The 24231-nt window shown below is 38.6% G+C and overlaps 1 protein-coding gene across 2 annotated transcripts; it reads right to left on the bottom strand.

Annotated features, from left to right (window-relative positions):
- Positions 1 to 708: 708 nt before the first annotated feature.
- On the bottom strand, positions 709 to 23679 carry slc6a13 (solute carrier family 6 member 13). Of its 2 annotated transcripts, none has more exons than XM_019361783.2 (15): positions 21599 to 23679; positions 14805 to 15014; positions 14073 to 14207; positions 13324 to 13464; positions 11371 to 11452; positions 11003 to 11135; positions 10493 to 10627; positions 6989 to 7092; positions 6635 to 6759; positions 5418 to 5530; positions 5046 to 5183; positions 4459 to 4561; positions 4113 to 4213; positions 3747 to 3917; positions 709 to 2918 (listed from the first exon to the last, which is right to left on the bottom strand). In XM_019361783.2, the coding sequence occupies exons 1-15, from the start codon at positions 21645 to 21647 to the stop codon at positions 2754 to 2756; spliced, it is 1905 nt and encodes a 634-aa protein (XP_019217328.1). In that variant the 5' UTR covers positions 21648 to 23679; the 3' UTR covers positions 709 to 2753. The 2 variants fall into 2 exon arrangements, with proteins under 2 accessions (XP_019217328.1, XP_003443883.2); XM_003443835.5 differs by lacking the exon at positions 21599 to 23679 and adding an exon at positions 19959 to 20679.
- Positions 23680 to 24231: the final 552 nt, after the last annotated feature.

Raw genomic sequence — 24231 nt, forward strand, 5'->3', positions numbered from 1 at the left:
GTAAAAATAAATAAAATGAGTAAATAAAAAAAAATGTCCAAGAAATTCACAGAGAAAGTACAAGTAATAAATGTGCAAACAGTGAAATGAGTCAGAGACCTGAGGCTTTTTTTTAAACAAAAGCCTGATTTTTGTTTATGATTGTGCAAGTTTGCAAAGAGATCTGTACTGATTAGTGTGATAGCAGACAATAATAAATACAACATAATAATACAGTTGCAGTCTATAGTTGTGATGAGGCAAGAGAGGGACTGTGTAAATTGTTTTATTCAGGAGTCTAATGGCCTGTGGGAGGAAGCTGTTTGAGTCTTTTAGTCCTCGATTTCAGACTCCTGTAGCATTTGCCCGAGGGCAGAGGTGTGAACAAGTGATGTTGTGGGTGTTTACTGACCTTCATGTTGTTTTGTAAGTACGATTAAGTACACTTTAAGTGGTCAAAACATAAAATACTGCATTTATTTTTTACCTATAGCGTAGACGTTCTGGTTGGGTTGTGTGATTTGAATGTAAAATTCTACATAAATGTTGATAACTGGAAATGAGGCATCACATACACAATTGCTAAAATGTAAAACATTTATTTGTAATCAAGGCCAACACAAATTCACTGAAGATGTCCCACAAAATATACACATGTAGTAGAAATATATGTTCCAAATGAAGGTATTTTTATTCATTCATTTAAAAAAAGTGTTTTAGCGTATAAAATTTTATAACAAAAAGTGTTCTTGCTCCATAATCAGTGATCATATATTCATTTCAACATGTAAAGAAAAAGAAACACAGGCTGAAGTTCATTGTGATACAGCAGAAAGAGATAACAAGCTTCTTCTTCTTCTTCTTCTTTTTGGAATGAATCTCCTGCATTGGAACTCACTTCTGATATAATCTAAGTGGATCAACTGTCCCTTTGCTTTGGGTACATTCTATCTTAGTTTCATACATTCCCAGAATTAGACATAAGGCACATTAAAACAAGACTAAATTAAATCCATGTCAAGAATCTGAACATTTAACATAAACATTTAATACAAAACATCAATACAAATCTGCAGCGCCCAAAGCAGACCAAAATTATACAGAGAAGCCTTTAAAATGGTACAAACAGTATTAAGATAAAAGTAAACAAACATTAGAGTTTAAGTGGGTTGATTTGTAGAAATTTAACCAGTCTTTGTATCCTGAAGCATTGGTTACTAAAACACCTTGTGTAGTAATGTTTTTTATGACTTTTTTTAACCACTCCTGAGAGAACATCTCAACTCTTGGTGGATAAACAATGTGGTTCTCCTCTATATACATTAAGCAGATTAATTTAAGCCCAGAGGGGTTTGTGAGCTGTGCGATCATGTGACACTTTCCTGCACTCAGTCTGCAGCAGACCGCTGTTAAATTTAATGAAGCAGCCAGAATGAGATTTACTGAACATTAGAGATGTCCACAACAGAAGAAAATGCTTCCTTAGAAAGCAGACGCAGTCAAATGTAAATTCTTTGCCACTGTGTAACAGCAGTGTTTACATTGTCACGTTACTCTGCCACAGGCAAATGAGATGTCAACCAACTTTCAAATAAAGGAAGTAAATCTTTGCGTAATGTTGCTGTTGCCATCATATGGTACAGTACTGTGCAAAAGTCTTGAGTCACCCCATCATTTCTTTAGAGTGTTGATTGTTTAAGCGGTTGATCTCCAGGCTTTCTGAAGATGGTTTGCTTTTTCATTCATTCATCCAAATTCTTATACCTGACTATTTTGAAAGAATGTTTTTTTTATATATGACTTGTTTAACACTGACCTGTGAATTGTTTGCAAAAACCTAAGTCGCCCAACTCCAGGCATTAACCAGTGTTGTGTCTACACACAACAGACAACTTAGCAAAAAACTCACTTTAAATTGTATCTTTAGGCACTTTACTAGCTGCCTGTTGCAAAAACAGTATTGTCATAGAAAGAGTATTTTTGCACCAACAAGGTGATTTCTACAAAACCTATTACGCGAAAACTTGGCATAGCTTAGAATGGTGTGCAATGTGTAGTTAAAAAATTTGAGGAAACAGAACAAGTGGCCAAAAAAGAAAGAGCATGGTATGGGTCTGTATTTCAACCATCGATACTGGGAATCTTGTCAAAAATGATGGAATTATGAAAGCAAAAAAGTACCATCAAATTTTCACCCACCATGTAATACAATCTAGAAAATGTCTGATTGGTAGTAATCCCAAACACACTGTCAATACAGTGAAAATGCACCTGGACAGAAAAACACACAGTGGAACACTAATAGTCAAGGATTGACCTCCCCATAGCCAACATTACTGAGGCAGTGTGGGATCATCTTAACAGAGAATGGAACAAAAGACAATATCCAATATCCAAAGAACATCTAAATGTCCTTCAGGAAGCCTGGAGAACTATTCCCAAAGGTTACTTGTTGCCTCACATACTCTATTACCATGTATGGTTGCATGTTTCAGTAGATTACTGCACCTATTTCACATTTTGCTAGCAAAATATAAAGAAATGAGGGGAAGCTCAGGATTTTTGCACAACACTGTATACTGAAGGCATCATGCAAAGAAGAAGGTTCCAGCAGCCAATAGCAGGTGAGCAGACTGTTAAAGTCTGCAAACATGTCTGTTTTCACCAGCTTATCTTGTGAGGTAATACAGAGAGAACAGTGATGGGGCCAGTCACTGAGAGCCTCACAGTGACATCTGACCTCTAAATAGACTCCGATTCCAACCCTCAAACTTCTAGCAATGAGACTCCTTTTCGCCAACAGGGAAGTAGCCATCTCGAGAAGGAGGTGCTTTCTGATGGAGGCTTTCACCATCTGCTGCAAAGATGGTATGGAGTGCCTCCTGCTCCTGCTTTGTCTTTGGTAAATCAGTGGAAGGAGTGCTTAGAAGAACAAAACGCTGTGAACAGAAAATTGATTAAAAAACAAAGCATGTCAGTGATATGATGTCTGACAAACTGATAAATTGTTCTTCAATTTCTAATAAACATTTTTTTAACTTAAAGACTTTCATTATGATTTTGAAACTCGAACTCCGCGTGTCTTGTTTCTCTCCCTCTCTCTCTGTGCCATCATTTCATTTCACCCAGTTATTTGGATTTTCCGTATTATCACCTCTTTGGATTCATCTTCTTGCCTACTGGAATGATCTCAGTTGGATTTGCGATGGATTCATATTATCTCTGCCTTGCAGGACTATCTGTCATTTATCTGGAAACTCATTAAAAGGTACTCTTGCTCATTTACCTGCTTGCTTGTGTCTGCATTTCGGACACGTTTTTTAACTAAACCTAAAAATGGCATTAAAACAGGGAGGTGGGGGCATGGTAAGCTACAGTGTTTTTCTGCTGAAAACCTGGAACAATATTCTTATTTGGTGAATAACTTAAAGAACAGAAGATAGAAGTTCCCTTTATTCACTCAAGATAATGGTGTATATGAATAAATATATTCATGTGATGAATTCTATGGCAGGTGCCAATTTCAGGCTCTTGAAATAGTGAACGGATGATCCAGAACTTTTTCAAAGTAAAGCAAAAAGGAAATGCTGATTCTTGAGATATGTATACATACTTCTATAACAAATTATTTCAGCAAAAAAAAGAACTATTGTTCATTCATAAATACTGAATTATGAAGAATCTGACTGGTTTTGTTTCTGTGGTTCAATCTTTAAGGTGCCAGTTTTTTCATTTGCACAGAAAAATCCACACAGTTTTAGACTTACTTCTCTCAGTGTTCCTGGGGTATTGTACAGTTTGAATGCCATACAGAGGGGTATGCAAAGCATGGAGGACAGAGCCAGGATCCAGCCGATCCCATCCGCCCACCATGGGTACACATAATCATTGTTGTACTTCAAAGGTGAGTACTTGATTAAGGCAAAGGCAAAGGTTCCCTGTGAGAAAGTATGATAACATGATAAATAACTGACATTTAATACACCAGTGAATACTTTGACTATATAATTTTGGTATTATCTTATGATATTAGCTCAGTTTTATTGAAATGTATTTCTAATTTTGGCCAGCAGGGGTTGCTCTACTTTCAGAAGAGAACTGTAAAAGTACGTGCACAATAAAGCAAAACTCACAAAGCATGTTGCAGGAGTGAAGAAAAGCCAGCAGTATTTAATGGCAGGGCTGGGGCGATAGCCAATCATATCCTCAATGTTATCATAGAAGCGATCTGCACCTGTGGTCAGAGGAAAGTTCGATCAGTATCAAGATTCACCCTGACCAGTAGAAAGGTTAAAAAAACCCATCACATTATTATTTTAATAAAACAAGTTGCAGTTATTTTCAACTAGTAATGATCATTTCTTTAATTCCTTTGAACTCAAACTATCAATCTATGCCTTTAATTTTGTGTATGGTCTCTATTAGCAAATTAAGCAGTGAGCATTTTTAAGTTCCAACAGCCTTAAATAAGAAACTCACCATAAACCCAACCGATGCAAACTGTTTGAAAAATGGCTACAAAGAGCAGGCACATCCCACTGGCTGCATAGTAGTCAAAGAGTTGGAAGACATACATGCCTCCCTGTGGTAGAGACAGACAGATGGACATGAGTTGACAAGTGTAAGGTAAAACAAATGAAAGACAACCTGCATGATGCAAAATATTGCTTTCAGGTCATTTATTCATTATGTGCTTGGATTTTACTAAAGTGGAAACAGTTTGCCAACAACAAAAGTTATTCACAGCTGGCTGTGTCACAGCATGATTTGTGCCAAGTGACTGGATATGAAGGAATTTTAATAGGTTGCTAAAGAGAAGCTACAGTAGGTGAATTCAGGCACTTTAAATGAGTTTGGCAGACTGCTTGGCGACAGTCTGACTTAGAAAAAAAAATCATAAAAAACCCCCAAACAAAATGCCTGAGTAAGTACTTCACTTAAATTCACAAGGCCATGGATTGATAATATTTATGCTCAGTTTCACTTTGAAATCAAAGTTATTGAATCAAATGTGATAAAATGCTTATTATGTATGCATTAAAATTGAAAAAATTGCACAAACTAACCTCTGTCAGCATGATGAGGCCCAGGAAGAAGGATACTATTGCTACTGCCAGGATGAAGAGTTCCCTGCGGTTTTTACGGCGGAAGACGGAAGGATACATATCCACCACGGCTGTGACCAGGCTCTCCACACATACAAACTAATCAGGAAAAAAGCCAAAGTTATGAGATGTGTGTACTTTTTGATGTTGTGTACTGCATTTGTGTATGCATGTGCACAGACCAGCTTTTAATAAAGAGGCACTGAGCAACTAAAGAAAAAAAACAGAGCTGTACAAAAGCTACTAGTTGGGATTATGTTCATATGATTATTATTTGAATTTTCTTTTTGTATGTGTTCTTGTGTGGGTTATTTGGCTACATGCTGGCCTCACCTGGCTGTCCAGTCCTAGAAATACAATCATAATGAAGAAGAAGCAGGCCCACAGAGGGGAAAAAGGCATCATGGTCACAGCTCGAGGATAGGCAATGAAGGCTAAACCTGGACCTGTTGTACACAGAAATCCCACTGAAGTTAGAATTTGTGTTTTTCTTCTCAATCAAGCACATATTTTGATATAATACTGACATGTTCAGTTCAACTGTCTGTGCTTTAGAAAATGGTATTCTGCCATGCATTGATTCACACCCAATAAACATCCTGCAGTACAGATCAATGCACCATATCTTTATATAGATACATGAAAGTTCCCTTTCAGCCCAGTGGGTGGTATCTGTGTGTTCCTCAAACTCAGGCCCTCTACAAACGGCCTGGGAGTTGGAGGTTCTGCACAGTATCTAAGCTTTTCCTAGGACTTTGCTCTTCTGGACAGAGACCCTCTGATGTTGAGCCTGTTGATTACCACTATATCTGGTTGGTTGCCAGCAGCTGGAACTCAAAGGCTGGAACGCAGGACCTTTTATCTTTGGTAGTGTCTCCTATCGGGACTTGGGGACATCTAGTCTATATGCAGCACAGATGTTCCTGTACACTATCCCAGCTGGGATATACTGCATCAACTTGCATCTTACATCCTGCTATTATATGTTGGATAGTCTTCACGACACCTTTGTACAGTCTGCAACTTGGGTCCTGTTGTCTATGGTGGACTCCTGCCTCTTTGGATCTGATGGTATCTGTCAAAGGTACAGGCCAAATTGGGGCTTGGTGGTCCATGACGGTTCCTCTTCCTGTACCAATTACTGTCTGTCTTCAGGTGCCTCAGGCATTCTTGGAGACGCTCATCTCGACAGAGGCGGGGGATGGGGCATGTTCATCTTGATCCTGCACTGTGACTCTGACACAGTGCAGGATGAAGCGCCCCTTCCTCTATTCACTGCCAGACCTCAGTGCATTGTGAGCAGTTTTTGTGTCTTGACATCAGAGGCATTTATCTCCTCCTGTGGCCAACTTATTATTCGAGAATTGAAATCAATTATGTCAATAATGCTCAATACACCTTCCACTGTGCTATAGGCTCTGGATCTTAACCTTTAACTGCTACAAATGCTATTGCACTCCCGTGTGTTGCATATGACCTCTCTCAGTTGGACTAGTAGCTATCTATCTATCTACCTATCTATCTACCTATACAATATAAGAACTACAAACCAGATTCAGCCACTTCTGAGATGGGAACGTTTTGCTCGTAGGACATGAAGCCCAGGATGGAAAAGATGGCAAAGCCCGCAACAAAACTGGTACCACTGTTAAGGAAACAGAGGGCCACACAATCCCTGCAAACAGCACAACAAGAATATAATCACTGCAAATAAATTGGTGAAAATATTACTAACCTTACATGGAAGAAAATTACTTGATATGCTCACTATACATATATATATATATATATATATATATATATATATATATATATATATATATATATATATGTATATGAGTGTAAAGCATCTTTTGTCACTGGACAAAAGACAAAAGAGGGAGGGAGAGAGAGAGAATTATTACCTGTAGCAGTTGTTGTTATATTTGTTGTAGCTTCCTAGGGCAGTGAGGCAGCCAAGACAGATGGCAAATGAGAAAAAGATCTGAGTTCCAGCATCCATCCATACCTTTGAACAGAAATGAAACCAGATGAGGAAAGAAATACATTTTTGAAAACTCTTTTAAAAAAATTAAGGATAAACTCAGACAGAAAAAGAAAAAACTAATGTTTATCAGCTTTCTACAGTGTTGTGAAAAATATTTTTCCCCTTCATGATTGCTTTCCTGTTTTTGATTTTAATATTTGTCATAATATTTGTCATATTTTCATGTTTCAGACGATCAAATACAGTTTAATATTACAAAACGCAGTTTTCAAATGATGATTTAATTTATTAAGGAAAAAACCTAACCAAACCTACCCTGTATGAAAAAAAATGGCATGACCTTAAGAGAATATATTTGCAACAGAATCCTCAGATGTCCTTGACAACCAAAGAAAATACAGACAAGTTTACACATTATTTTGGTTTGCATATTTTTATGTTCCTGAAAGGCTCAGTCCAGTTTGAATATTTGGAAACAGACTTCAATCCATAACATTAAGCAAGAACTACATTTGCTGTTAAGTTGTTTCTTTCTACTGCTTTGAGTTAAAAGAAACCTATCTTTAACACCCACCCATAAAATTTTCTTTACCCTCTTATCCAGTTTGCCGGAGCAGTTGACACTGGACAAAAGGCCAGATGCAGCCCCACCAGATTACTGTGTGTAATATCAGGGTAAGAGAACAAGATTGTTTTGCACCACGGCAGCACCACACCCACAAATGCAAATAGTGAACTCAGTCTTCAAAACCTCCCATGTGCCTTTTAACTTTTGAAAAAAGTCTACAAAAGTACTACTACTGTCTATCTCCAAACTTCTCACCCCACAACCCTGACATGAGCTTCCTAGTAAAGCCATTTCCACATCTAAGGCACAAAGCAGAGCACTCTTGGAACACTCACTCACACTTCAAAATGTAAATGAGATTTCTCTTTCTTCATGCATTTCTGGTAAAATGCTCCCACTGCACTGGGGCATTTGTCAAGGTAGCTGTCAGCCAGGACTGAAGATCTGACTGACAGTATGTTCAACTAACTGCTCAACTCTGGACACAGCATTACAACCACAGGCAGGTATTTTGAACTCTTAAACGTTTAACACTCAGCCTTGTCTAGGACTGCATACATGTGGCTTGTGTTCATTCCCTAAAGGACAATGAAGGAGGGGTGGGGCGAGTGTTTGGAATTGTATCCAAAAGCAAGCACAAAAGAAACTGCTAGTATTCTTGTTACCACCCCTATTCCCAACCCATTCTCATGTGATTGTTAAAACTGTTTAAAGCAATCAGTTTTTTAGTTAGTTTAAAGGCAGAAAGTAAGAGACAGGATTCAGTTCCTCATCATAAACCTACAATAACTGGCTGGTTTTCTTGTTTGGAGGCAAAAGAACTTTATCTTTTAGCTGTTCAGTGCTCCTCCAGCTAATCCTTAAGTGTGTCAGACTTCTGCGTGAAGCTAAAAAGGGAAACTTTTAACAATTTGGTAATGTCCCAATGCCAAGAGAAACATATTTTCTATCTCTTTTTTCAGATAAACAGGATGATGGATGGAGTAATTGTGTTAGCATTAGGTGGATGGATGAGTACATAAAGCCAAATTATAAACATAGAATACAAATTTGCCCATTCAGTAACACCATCAAAGCTTTATTGTTTTAATTGTGCTGTTCAATACTGAGCTTGTTGCAATGTTCCTTTTTACTTTTTTTGAGCAACCACCCCAATGTGGTTAGTGACTTTATGAGGCCATAAAAGTGAACAACACAAAGTAACAGTGCACTCAATTCAAAATCTTAAGTGCTGTATCCGGTGTTTGCTTTTGACAAATATGAAAAGTAACAGGAAACCAGCACTCACTGGTTTAGTAAGAATTCGTCCCTTGTGCAGATCAGATCAAGTCAGCAAATATGACATGCTACATACAGTGCTGATTTACTGTTGCTTTTCTTAAGAGCAAAAAAGCAAAGCAGTAAAAATCTATCCGAACCTCAAATCACATCTTTGCCTATGGGATGGATCAAGCAGTCATGCTGACAATTTCTCATAAACAGTGGTGACTTTCCAAGAAATTACAAATGTACAATACAACAAAAATGTTTAAAGACGATTCAATACATATGTTTAGAAATTTTTTGTGCTAAAAGCTGCCAGTCTTACAGTGAACCATTAAGTACATGATCAGGCCAACCCACTACGAAAGGTCTGGGAGTTGGAGGTTCTGCACAATATCTTAGCTCTTCCTAGGACTTTGCTCTTCTAGACAGAGACTCTCTGATGTTGAGCCTGGAATCTGTTGAAGCTGTTCTTCCAGTTTTGGGGTTACAGCTCTTAATGTTCCTGTTACTACTGGAAATGCTTTGGGCTTATATTCCATATCTGTTCCAGTTGTTCCTTCAGGCTCTGGTACTTCTCTGTTTTCTCATGTTTGTTCTTCCTGATGTTGCTGTACGCTGGAATTGTCACGTCTATCACAACTACATTTTATGCTTCTTGTTAACCATCTCTATATCTGGTTGGTTGCCAGCAGCTGAAACTCAAAGTCTCACAGGACCTTTTAGCCCTGTTGTTCCCAACCACCTTTGGTAGTGTTTCCCATCAGGACTTGGGGACGACTTCTAGTCTATATGCAGCACAGGTGTTCCTGTACACTATACCAATTACTTATGCAGTAGCTGGAATACACTGGATCAATTTGCATCTTACATCCTGCTATTATATGTTGGATAGTCTTCACCACATCTTTACACAGTCTGCAACTTGGGTCTTGTTGTCTATGGTGGACTCCTGCGTCTTTGGGTCTGATGCTTAAGGCCTGTTGTTGTGCTGCCATAATCAGAGCCTCTAAGCTGCCCTTTAGGCTGGCCTTTTTTTTAGCAGTTGGTGGGATTTCTTGATGTCAGCCACTTTGTTTATCTGTCAGCGGTACAGGCCATGTTGGGACTTGGTTGTCCATGAAGGTTCCTCTTCCTGTTACAGTCACTGTCTATCTTCAGGTGCCTGAGGCATTCTTGGAGCACCTCATCTCAGCGGGGGCGGGGGGTGGGGCATCTTTTTAATACATTTGCAGATACTCTGTTGCTTTATCCTGCATTGTGGCTCTGATACTCACTAATCCTCGCCCTACCTCTTTTTGTTTTTCATAGAGTCTTAGGATGCTGGACTTTGACTCGGGACCTCTGCATTGTGAGCAGTTTTTAAGCCTGTTTATACCATGTTTCTCTCCTCGACCCAAATTTTATGAGCTTGTCTCTCAGATGCCACAGTCTTGCCAAATTAACCGATGGATCAGTCAGTACTTGTCTATTGGAATAGATGAAAGGCTGTGTTCCCCAGATTTGATCTGCATGCCTGGACATATGTTTTTCTGACAATGTGAACCACTGTTCACCACCTCAGCACAAGTGTATTGGTTTTTAACTTACTTGGGGGTCAGACAGTCGATTGATGTCGGGGTAAAGGTAGAAGTGGATTCCAATGGAGGCACCTGGCAGTGTTACTCCTCTGATCAGGAGAACCAGGAGCATTACATACGGAAAAGTAGCTGTGAAGTAAACTACCTGGAAGGAAACAACATTTTCTCGTGATTCTAACATCTTTTACAACAATTTCTACCATTCAAGGAGCTTTTGAGTTCAATTAAATGCATTATTTTCTCTTTTTTTTCTAAAATGTAACTTCTTTCGTCCGCAAAAATTTCAAATATGAAAAAAAGTAGAATATCTTTGGTAGCATTAAGCAGTGCAGATTTTCATTATATGAATTAGGTGAAAGGCAAATCTTTGTTTTTAATTTATTACAAACAACAAAAGACTGCTGAAAGATTGGTATTTAATGGTGTACATCAATAACAAAACACAGATCCTGTTCTAACCGTGAATGTTCAGTGCGGGAGGGATTATTATTATTATTTTTCTTTTTTCTTTTTTTTTTACCTTGCCCGTGGATTTCACTCCCTTCCATACACAGAAGTAACAGATTACCCATGCAAAGGCAAGACACAGAGCCAGATCCCAGTTCAGAGAACCAATGTGGTCAATACCTGAAGATATTCTCAGTACTCTGCGCCTGAAGCGAACACATACGCACAGGAGAAAAACAAATTATTATACCTAATGTACTGATACAAACCCTTAGGAACCAGAAGCTAAGAGTTAAAAAGTGGAGAGAAACAAAAATAAGACAACTTTGAACAAGTAGTATGAGCCAATTTAATCCAAACCTCTAGAAGAATTTTTTTGTTTAGTAAATCAGTTGGTATGTAAGTTCATTGGAGGACATGGTCAAACAAAAGGACACTTACTCCCAGAACTCAATGACAGGCGAGGTGGTGTTCTCATTGTGATTGATGGAGCTATTCCCCTTCTGAAATGGCATACAGGAATCTTGAATGAAGGACAGACAAAAAGACATTCAATCCTGTAAGAAATCCAAGCGTTCTCCGAGGTTTCCAAGTTACACACAGGCAAGACAAACAAGTGCTGAAACTGAGACAGACAGAAACAGTTTTCATGCAGCATTCACTCCCTTTATTCAAAAATATACAAAGAAAAAATCATAAAAGGACGTTTTATCTGCACGCCTAAAAAAATAGTCTTTAGAGACCTTTAGAGATGCTGACCTAGGTATCCTTGATTAAAGATTATACCAATAGTATGTGCAGCACCATGCAAAGGTTTTCGGCACTTCACATGTTAAAATTCTTAAACATCATAATCCACTTGGCAGTGACTCCAAACATACAGCTACAGATGTCAAAGAACTGTCAGTGACAAGAAAAACAAGGAGTCTGCTCCTTCCACTCCTCCTATGGTTTACATGGATATTAACTGTTGTGAAATGTTGCATATTATGTATGACATGTTGCACCTCTAAAGCTGCTCTGTTAAATCCTGCACCGGGGCAACCCTGCATGTTTGATTTTTATTGATTTTTCTGCTTTTATTGATTTTTTTTGTTCACATCTTTTTGCACACAAACTCTGATCTAATTAGCAGGATTGCTGCAAAGCAGGAATCTCAGTATATGTTATTGTCTTCAGCCATTATTTTTCTTCGCCTGCTAACTGGTCTCACACTTTTTGTCGTAGACAGACCTTTCATGCCCCAAAATTCCTGCTTCTATTTAGTTTTTCAAAATTTCGTACTGTTTATGAAATATTCCACTTGTTCTGGTGGACTTTGAGTGGAGAGCAGTAGTAGAGTTACCACTTCTTCATCTCTCCCTTGTATGTTGAAGGTCATGAGTTGTACAACACAGGACTTTATTATTTTTGGTCCATATTTTTTATCCACACACTTTTCAGAATTTTTTCACACCTTATAATTTCATACAGAAAGCCTTAAACCCTTTCCTGTATACAAAATTATTCCATATTGCAGACAAACAGATTTACTACAACAAGGTAAATGTCCCTGAACAGTGAGGGTGTCTACACTTTGAATACAAAAACTTGTATGACAGAAATTATGACCAATCACAGAAATTCCATGAGGTATTATGATTTGCTGTTTTCTATGGACTTAACCAACTTAAAAAAGATCAGCATCCCTTTTTCTCAGTTTATTGTATCACAATTGTGTTCATTTACATATGTATTTATCTATAGACAGCCTACAGAGAGGGAATTTCAACTGATCCAAACTGCCCCACATGGATGACACTGTGTGTAGGTCGCGTGCTGATTGGCTGATACCCAGGCTGGAAGAGGACAGGGAATGCCAGAGTTCAGCAGGAATGGGAGAAGCGCAAAACACAGTAGACACTATTTGGTTTCACTTCAGCTCTATGCAGGTTATAACTTGGCTTGTCTGTACGGTTGGCTGATGAACCAACAATAGCACAAGCAAGAGTAGCCCACAGACTGGGAGTCCTGGATTTACTTAACAACGCCCCCATCCTACAATGGACCCTCTCTGCAGACAGACAGTCGGTAGCTGCCAACACACTGTCACTGAACCATAATATCCCCATAACCTGCTTCCGTCATATCAAAGGTCTGGTCTCCTTAAGTATTTCAGTAATGGATACATATGGTCACATTTTCTGCTATTGTCTATTTAAAAAAAAGAAGAAGATGCTTTTCCATTATTGTTCATAGTGACAGTGTAAGATACTTGAATATTGTATTTAAGTATTGTGTTGGAATATGGCCCTCAAAGAAATTTACCCCATGCGGACAGCAAAGTTGTACACACCAATAAGAATTTTCTTAGTAATATATGATAAACAGAGGGACAAAATCTTTATGTCTTACTTGTGTTCCAGCTGTTGTTGCAGGATGCCCAGGGCAGATCCCAGGTGAAGGAGTTGAACAGAAAGAAGACGGCCCAGGCTAACACAATAATGTAGTAGATGTTCAGCAGAGCAACAATTACCTGGCTGCCATAACCCAGGCCTGAAACAGAAAACACGCTTTTGGTGATAAGGAATTAAATACCACTATTACCAATCCTTTGACTTGATTGGTCAGGCCAGTCAGGTCATTATTTTCCCACAGTACCTTTCACTGAACCAACATACAGTCAGGTAACTGTGCAATGTAAGTATTATTTATTTAGTTCCACAGAGGAATACTTTTAATATTGTTAGTCTTTTTCATTCTTGTGACATGTACTAGTCGAAGCACAGCTGGAGATGTACTGAATCTGTTTTTGTCACTTGTTAACAGCAGCCCTAAAGCTCCACTGAAGCTAATTGTGCTGTGTCTGATGTGATCCACCCAAAGTTTTCAGTTCATGTAAGGGGAGAGTTTCAGTTACATGACTCGACCCTGCACAACTTCCTGTGTCTTGTTATCATGGCTATATCCATTTACTTTGTACTGTATCTTTTTTCAGTGTTGTTCTACATGTTTGTTAGGAATACTCTGTAGTTCACAAGCAGCTGCTACAGACAATCACTTATTTACATTTAACACATAAATCAGACAAATGTATCCATGTATGGTACTGTTAAACCATAAAATATCCATAAAATGATTTCTTGGGAAAACAAGTTGATTACCTTCAAACAAGGGGCAGATTTTCCTCCAGCAGGTAATGCCTCCCTCACTGGTGTACTGACCCAAAGCTGTCTCCAGGAAGAAGACAGGGATCCCACAAGCAAACAGGAAGATGAGGTATGGTATAAAAAAGGCACCTGAACACAGAGATTGAATGAAAAGTTGACTAACTTGTTTTCAACATGTCCTCGAGCAATGTAGTGCGTTAGGAATGCTGGATCTTGAAGTTATTGTACAAATAGTGCAAGGTAAGGTTGCAAAAAAGTTTCTAGTTAAAACATCCTGCTCCAGAGGTATTTTGCTAGAAGTTAAGCATGAGTTGGTTAATTCATATTTTTAAAGGATCTAACAAGCCTGGCCTACTCATTCACTATTTTATTGATTATTAGTTGTTTGTCTTGGAATTTCTCGCATGTTAGCTCATGTATTTTTTTTTTCAAAGCTAATGCTAACGATAGTAATTATAATAATTAAAACATTTTAATTAATCCAACTTTCAAGCAAAGCACTTGCAGTTTATCGGTTTAAATTGCAATTTAGGTAGACTACTGTTTCCAAAGGAAAGGAAATGACGCATAAAAAGTCTACTACATCTACTAATCTGAAGTATCTCATGGCTGTAATCTTGCCACCAGACCCCGATGCAGTGCATGACTGTGTAAATGCAAAAATAAACAAAAGATATCTCAAGATAACAAGGTAACAAGCAAAAAACATTCATTGGCGGCACTCACCTCCTCCATTCTTATAACAAAGGTAAGGAAAACGCCAGACATTCCCAAGGCCAATAATTTCTCCTGCCACAGACAGAATAAACTCAACCTTGTTGCCCCATTGTCCCCTTTCTGTCATCTTCTCCTCTGTACTCGGTACAATGTCCAGCGGCCTGCTGTGCCCATTAGAAGCTTCCACCTTGGACGTGTTTTCCATATCGTTTGATTGACCTAAAAAATTGAACATAACATAGTGTCAGGATTTGTTTTAAAGGCAAACCCAAATGTGGACCAGAACACAGAGTTGAACAGAGCATAAAAAACAAACAAACAACCCCCCCACCCCCAAAAATGACCAAAACTAGCGCAAAGTCCAAGGATCACAATGAAAAGTCACACAAGGGACAAAGTAGAGACGCTGAAAGATAAAGGGAAATGCTTTAGTTTGGTTTAGCTTAGTTTACTTTAGTAAGATCTCCCTTAGCTGCAGAAAAGCAGCAGCTATTATTCCTGGTATCGCACACCATGGAACAAAAACTTCAATGAAAAACTTACAAATACTAAACAGTAACAGAATCCTAAATATAATGGGGGTTTTTTTATGTTTATGATTGGGTTTGGATGTAAATGGTGAATTTTGGATTCAAACATACCACTGTTTTTTTTTTTCATCCAAAATGAAATAAATAGATACAGTTGTGGTCCACACGGGGTCATAATTATATCCCCGCCCTAATATTGGTTATATATTTGGTTAAATGTCCCTTACTAAGTTGCACCTCGGCCAGACAAGCTAAACAAGCTTCTGCGATATGGACCCAGCTTTTAATCCACAAAGAGTAAATAGGGTTGAGATCAGGGCTTTGGAAAGGCCACTTCAGAACGTAATGTTGGCCTGCTTTATCCATTCCAAAACCAGTTCTGAAGTGTGTTCGGGATCATTATCTTGTTGGAACAGCCAGTTGTGTCCAATGTTCAACCACTGAGCTGCTGATTTTAGGCAAAGATGAAGAATTTGGAAGTCGTCCACCTCCTTCATGTTTCCACTTTGTGCAATGTACCTGCATCGCTGGCAGCAAAACAGACCCAGAACATGATGCTACCACCACCATGCTTGAAAGCATGAAAACTGGTAGTCTTAAGACTAAAAGCCTCATGTTTACTCCTCAAAGCTCATCACTGAGGCCAAATTGCTCAATCATTGTTTCGCGTGACAATAAAGCTTTCATTCAGAAGGCATTTATGGCTTGTCCGATTTCTTAAAGGTGTCCATTTTGGAGCACGGACTTCTATCTTGGTTGGCACCAACTTCAAACTTGTGCATCCAGTTCTTGTTTTTAAAATCATCACTCCACCGTGTAAAAAGAAATCATTAAAAGCCCCAAATTTCCATAGAATTCATGCCTATGATGATTGCATGTAAACTTCTGAACACCGCTGTAGATTGCTGCAAATCTTCACACATTATTTGTCCCAATCACTCTCATTTCAATTCAACAATGACAGCAGTTTGTACAGACAGAACTTTTTTGTCTATAAAATTAACACGTTTGATTGCTTCATAAAAAGTGTTTCCATACATTTGTGATGATATGCAGCTGCAATAATTCTGACTGAGATTTGCTTCTGCATTTTTATCCATGAAAATGTTTGCATTCAGGATAATGCACCAACAACCTCAACAGGAGATTAAGCAATTTCAGGACCTTGGGTAGTTCTTGGTGAACATTTATATGACGTGCCATCTATTATTGTATTTATTTACAAAAGCCAAAATGTATGCCATCTTTTTGTGTGTTGAATGAGGTCAGCAATTACTTGAGGTTATGTGACCACATTAGAAGTTGGTCAGGACCTCTGCCAAACCCTGTTTTGGGGCCAGCACTACTGAAAGAATTTCTCTCTGTGGAGGAAACAGACAGCTCACTGACTGTGCTCACTCCTGTCAGGTTGCATTAACAGGCTTCTCACAGTCCATCTGTTACCCGTTTTTCCTCTCTCTGGAACACATTATGGTCACTGCTGCAGTCCAAATTAAAGCAAATTTAGTCATCCTTCTGCAGGAAACACGCTCACACTAATCCGATTACAAAAATGTACCAATTCTTTTCCCCTTCCTTTTTTCCCCCCAAACATCCACACAAACACAAGTTACATGTAGTGTGACCTAGTTTAACAGGAATAGTTTCTCCATGTTTTCTATGTTTACTTGTGAAAACAGCACAGGGGATAGAAGGTTCATTTATCACAAAGCCTCGTGTGAAGCCATCTTCAGGAATTCGCTCCTGCTGATAAAGGGCAGAGGTGGAGCACAAAAGTGACTTTGTATGTGATGTGTACATAGGGATGGAGGTTAGAACCACTTCTGGAGCCAAAATCTCAGCGGCAGAGCCAAATTGTGGCCGAGGTAAAAAATAGAGCTCTTGTTTTCGGAAGCTACTTGGTGGGAATGAAGGCTCAGTTCAACAAAAGTGGAGTGGCCTTGCAGCCAGATCACAGTTTACCTCCCTTTTTCACAGTTTCTTTGTGGGCCAAGTGCCTCACTTCAAAAAGCATAATTTTAATAGGCTCTAAAAGATCGAACTTACAATAGCCTTTCCTTGCTGAAATAGTAGGTATTCACACACATTCAATACAGGACATCAGAGAAGAGGCACACTGTGAGAAAATGTGCCAAAACTGGGAACAAGCTCATGGAGGCAAAACGGACCTTCTTCCTAGGAAACGGAGCCAACATTTCCTCTTTCTGAAACATAATGGGCTGACTGAACCACTGAGTGACCGGCAGACTGAGCTACTGAATGACTGGCCGACTGACTGAAGGTTAGGCTGACTTTGTGGTCCAGTACTGTATTGTAAATACATCAAAGTGGGTAAATAATTCTTGTAAACTAAAATTTTAGTATTCAAAATGTTGCCTGATAAGTAGAGCTATATTATAAGATCTGGGTTTTGTGTCCTTATAATAGGATCCTGAACTGAGTCAAAAATATTCACATATAGGTGAATTCACAGGGCTATTATTTTAAAATCCAAAATCAGACTGACTTAATTTTGAGTGGGTAAAACTGCAAACGTAAATACTGTAAATCTATAATGAAATTAGCCTGTGGAAAGAAGTAAAAGAGTTTACTTGTAATGGTTGTGCACAACTTGATCATTAATGTGCAAATTGTCATGACCACTGATCAACAACTATTGATCAAAGACCATTGATCAGTGGCCTAGTTTCAGTCATTGTGCAAATAAGGTTGTGAAAACCTGCAGTCAGCTGAGACTGAAGAAGTCACTTGGATGAGTGACGAAACGTTTCTCCCACTGAAAACACTACGTTCAGATGAACAGAATCAGCCTTTTGGGACTTTGATCTTAAGTGGGCTCAAAGAGTGAAACTCCACTTTCCACATTTAATCCCTGAGATTTCTTAATATAAGATAAAGACAATTTTACAATTTACAATTACAGTTTTAGCAGCACACCTCAGATTCTCTACATGATAAATGTGCAAAAAAGGTTCCAGTAGCTCACTGCCCAGAATGTCCCATATTTATAAAACTGAGGTTTCTATAGTAGACAGTGAAATATAGCAATTTTTCTGTCATTTAATTGTTTATCTATTACTGAACTGAACTTTGGTGCATAATGAATGGCTGTAGGCTAGGTCTTTATCAGCAGTGAAAACTGTAAAAACTTTTTTTAAAAGTTAAAAGTCCAATATTTATACCTTCTTTAATATTTTGTAAAGCCATTCAGCAGGCAGGATTGGAGTCTTGCCGATCGATTCTGGCTCCCGGGCATTATGTTTGACACCCCCTGCTCTAAGTTCAGTGGGTACTGTAAACAGTAATGTATTAAAAAAAAATCTGTTATCAGATGGGCTGGAAGAAAACTCAACAACTTGGTCTATGGCAAAGTTATTTCACAATCCACGGCTTAGTACATTTTTCCTCCCTCTAAAGCTTAGTTAGGTTGTGTTTTATAAGACTAAAACAGTTCAGTGATGTACTCAGAAAAGTGTAGCAGACATAACTTCCGTCGATGTCCAACAATCAGACTAAGTTTACACAGTCGCGATTATCCTGTAATTAGGCAACACGTCCTCGGGTTGATGACATAATCAATTCCGACACCACGTGAGAACACAGAATGTATCGTTCCTGAACGGTTATGTAACGACACTCATCTTTCACTTTTTCACTAAACTAAAGCATATGTTTCCACGCCTGCTTGGTTGGAATGGTAGACGAGTCAATTGGATCCGCGCTCCCTGCCCAGTGCGCGCTCCCGACGCATTGGAAACAAACTGAGTCGGGGATAACTACCTTGGCACGACACCTGCCATAACCTGTTCTCAGAAGAGATCCTTTACGAAATAACCACACACTGCTGTGCAACTTGCTCATAATGCACGTGTTAGGAAGAGGAGCCCCGGTCATTATTTGACTGTGAGATGCCAAAAAACAACAGCACGAAGATTTCTCTAGGCTATTTTCCATCCTCACACTTTGGTTTCATAGTCACGTTTTAATACTGAACACCACGCTGTCGGTCAGCTGTGTATATTTCCCATCGTCACTATATCAAATCCTGCATTGCTTGTATGTGGACACTGGATTTATCGGCCCGGATAAACAACACAGTATGTTCAGTTAAATACTGCACGAGAAGTCGTCTCAGAGATAAATGAATAAGCTTAACTTTTGAGCTAATCAATCTCTTTTTCTGACATTTTGTAATGTTTGGTGTTACATCTAAGACAAAAAGAATTAATGCTTGATAGACACAATGCAATGAAAAGCACAGCTAATTAATAAGAACGGCATTTTAATCAAAAGCTCTTGCTTTAGATGAGAAGTGCATTTAATCAGGTTTTGCAGGCTTTCTTTTTACTGAACAGAAATAATAACTGCAGACAATGAAGGAAACAGCTTGCTGAGAAAATGTTAGTATGTTTTTTTTTTGTTTTGTTTTTTTACACAGCAGCACTTCATGGACAAATAAGGAAGCATTGCAGATCCATTGCAGAGATCAGGTTAATAAACTAAGTGTCCCAGGAGCTTTCACTAAGCTTCTGTGCCACATAAGTTTGAAGCTTTCTGGAGCAATGACTTCACTTATTTTTTTCATCTGTGACCCCAGAACAATATAATGTGTTTAATAATCAAAGCTACTCACCTTTCATAGTGTTAAAGTGTGACAGTTTCCAGGAGAGAGCAGACCATATGGAGCTCTGCTGCCGCTTCAGGTTTCACTATATAACACCCTTGTTATATAGTGAAGGGGGCGGAGAACTGAGAAATTGGAAACTTTGGTGAAGCTGAGTGATTTTCCCTCTGCTTTGCCCCATGAGCGCGCGCGCACACACACACACACACACGCGCACACACATTCTCTGCCATCCATTTCTATTCAGACACCCCCACACTGAAATGCACACACACCAACTCCCCACTGCACACTAGAGGTCTGTGCTGTCTCACCGTGGTGGGATAATTACGTAACCTTTTGACACGCACATTCTCCCAGGGTCTGTTCTGAGAGCAACTACAAAGTACGGTGGAGACACTGGTTGGACTATCTGGACCATCAGCACACATGTTCAGTCATGTTTGTTACTGGGGCTGGTATGCAGAAATGCATCATGCTTAGAATGTGCAACTTTGAATCACCTGCTCACACGTATCGTTCTAATTGTTTCTGCTGTCTCTCTTCAGTATTTTCCTACTCCTGGGAATTAAAATATCCATCCTGCTTCATGAAGTCCCGGCTCCAAAAACGCCATTAATTCAGACCACGAAAAAGGAGGCTTTATTCCCTCAATCCTTCTTCACAGTCCCAGAAGCCCATTCAGATTTTTTTTTTCCCACCACAGGGGTCCAGATGGGTCTAGTTCAAGGCATTTGTTATAAGGTCACAATGCAGAGGATCTGTGTGGAGGTGGGGACAGATTTAAGGACAGAGTTAAGATGTTCTTAACTCCACCCCCCCACCAACTCACTCAACTCCATCTCCTTTGTTCCCCCCACTGTTCCATCGTTTTAAAACGTATGCATTATCCATACAAATGAAGCCATCCGTGATTCCCTTCAGTTTCCTCTAGTGTAACAAACTGAACACACAGGGGATCTGAAAAGTTCCAAATATGAGCATGGCAATGTAAGTAAAGTTTTTTCAAAGTTACATCGAAAAAGACAAATACAGAGTATGTAAAGTAGTCAGACAAACAGAGGAAAATACAGAAGAGAAACTTAGAACGAAGTGCAAAAACTAGTCTAAAAAAACCCACTATAACCGCTGTTAACACATGTACAAACAGGTATCAGTGGTCTCTAAGCTTTTTTCGCCCCCACAGGGCCCCTTTTCATAGATAAAAATGCAACTCTGACCTTCACCAAGGTGGAACCACTGCTTTAAATTATTACAGCTACTTCATACACTTCTGTAGCAACATCTGTAGACAAACAAAACCAGGTAAAAGACACTGGAGAGCTCAGCAATGGGCTGCGTTTCCTTGTCTTTTTCTGCTGCTCCCTTAAGTGTGCAGCCACTCTGTGCCAGAGTTCTTACAGCTTGGAATTCTATAATTAGGCTTTATTTTTATTTCATTTAAAAAAATAAAATAAAGAAAAACAAATAATCAACAAATGAAATATCCTCTGTATATTTTAAATTTAATTTTAGTTTTGTTCATTTTTCATATCACAAAGCCATTTCAGTTAGTTTTCTTTTTTCAAAAGTGTAACTTTAATATATATTTTCATTAATTGAAAACGTTTTTTATACAAAGTTTTAGTTTTTAGTTTAGTTTTAGTTACCTGCAACAAGCTTGCTCTGTGCATTCTCCAGGGTCCATCTGGTCTCCATAGATCAAACAGAAGTGTGCTGGTTAAACCATATGTGTAAACACATCTTGTTTAATGCTTGTTGAGACTAGAGGTTAAAATCTAATCCACAGCAGTTTGACTGGATTGGGTGACCTTAAAATGTGTCATTTAAGGTTAAAAAAAAGATGTTATATAGCTATTTACAAAACCTTTTTTTTCCAAGAAGCATTAGGCCAGTGATAAAATACCCACAACTGTAATTCTGATTGATCCAAATGAACTCATTTACCCTCTCTAAAGCAACAAGACAGACATTATTAGGCAATTCACATCAATGTTTGACAGACAACTCTTGCCTCATCCATGATTTTAATGGTGAATAAAGGTGAAAGCGAAGATAAAAGTGGCTGCAGCGGAGCATCACAAGGGAGCAAACATAGCAGTTGGTGACTTCCATGTGTTTTAAAATAATGATTTTCATCAAAGTATAAAAAAAAACAACAACAAAATACCCCATCATATATTGAAATTATATTATTTTGTCCCACTAGTTTTAAACCTTAAATGAGTGAATAGGTTTAAAATGGTTTTAAGTTTTTTGGATAACCCATTTATCATTGTCCAAAACACTACATCAGAACCTTCAACATGAACGTGTTAGTTTGTTAACTTGCAGAGGAGGAACTGCAACAAGAAAATTATAATCTTATAGACAACAGTGTTCTTTCCTCAGGAGCTGTACAGTTCCCCCCATTCATGGATAAAAATGATCTTGGTCTTTGTATCACGCTTACTTGATATCTTTTTAGTTAAATTAAAATACTGCTATATTTTGGTTTTTCTGGAATATGATAAGGACACAAGTAACACAACAACTGAAAACATCAAATTTAGGAAAACATGTTGGCATAGTGGCCTGACATGTTATTCCCTAATTTCCTTCGGGATTAATAAAGTATTCTGATTCTGATTCTGAACACAAAGGATTTCACTGAGTAAAAACGTGACGCGATAAAAACCTGTGCAGACATGGCCTGAAATATGCCTCAGATTCTTTTGTATATTCTGTAATTGTAAATAACCGTTGAACGGAAAATACCCACAAGTGGGAAAAGCCCCGCCCAAGCATGATTTCTGATGTAAGTTATTTTTTTTAATCAGGCCTCCTTGAGTCACATACACCCTACAAGAAGCCTAAGAAGAACTGAGCTACTCCTCAGCCTATCCATCTTCAATCTGTTGTATAAAGTGTACTAGTGTACTGTGAAAATGTCTTGAGCCACCCCTTTTCTTAAAATACTTTCCTGCAAAATTGTTGCAGAGACTTGTTGAAACTTGCAAACATACATGCAAAAGCAGTACATAAGGTCACAGAGCTTAACAGACTTTGTACAATTCTAACAAGCTTGAAAGTCAATATTGGGAATGATCACCTTTAGGCACACTTTCCTGCAAAAGTAGTCTGCAGGAATACTTCTTTAGGCATCTTGAGGGGCATTAAAAGATCTTCTTTGGTTGTGGGCTTATTCTGTTCTCTGTCAATATCTCATGATCTCATGCTGTTTCAATAATTCAACAAATTTCCCACGTGTGGGACTAATAGAGGTTATCTTATCTTATCTTATCTTAATTGAGGGCTTTGGGGAGGCCAATCCATGTATGCACTATTTCTTAAGATGTCATAGTGTGTGTTTTTCTATCCAAATATACTTTTAGTGCACTGACACTCATTTTGACAAGCTCCCTAACACCATTTCTGAGATGCACCTCAAAACCATGACAGAACGTCCACGATGTAATACAGATGACTGTACACGCTCACTGTTGTATCTCTCTAATGACCTGTGTACATGTTTACAATGATTTAAATAGTACTGACAGGGACTAGAAAGAGAGAACAGATTTCTCCTATATTGGCTTTTCTTCACTGTCTCCCTGGTAAATCCAGAATAGAATTCAAAATCCTGCTCCTCGCATACAAGGTCTTAAATAATCAGGCCCCATCTTATCTTAATGACCTTATAGTACCATATCACCCTATTAGAGCACTTCGCTCTCGCACTGCAGGCTTACTTGTTGTTCCTAGAGTATTTTAAAGTAGAATGGGAGGGAGAGCCTTCAGTTTTTTTCTGTGGAACCAGCTTCCAGTTCGGATTCGGGAGACAGACACTATCTCTACTTTTAAGATTAGGCTTAAAACTTTCCTTTTTGCTAAAGCATATAGTTAGAGCTGGATCGGGTGACCCTGAATCCTCCCTTAGTTATGCTACAATAGGTGTAGGCTGCTGGGGGATTCCCATGATGCATTGAGTATTTCTTCTTCAGTCACCTTTCTCACTCGCTATGTGTTAATAGACCTCTCTGCATTGAATCATACTTGTTATTAATCTCTGGCTCTCTTCCACAGCATGTCTTTATCCTGTCTTCCTTCTCTCTCCCCAACTGGTCACGGCAGATGGCCGCCCCTCCCTGAGCCAAAGTACTTGTTCAAAGGGGGTCGTATGATTGTTGGGTTTTTCTCTCTATGTATTATTTAGGTTCTACCTTACAATATAAAGTGTATTCTTCACTGTATAGTAAATGTTGCCACTGATTTTCAGTTAATGGTCATTGGATTGGTTCTT

This window comes from Oreochromis niloticus, linkage group LG7 (assembly GCF_001858045.2).
Source record: "Oreochromis niloticus isolate F11D_XX linkage group LG7, O_niloticus_UMD_NMBU, whole genome shotgun sequence".
NCBI lineage: Eukaryota > Metazoa > Chordata > Actinopteri > Cichliformes > Cichlidae > Oreochromis > Oreochromis niloticus.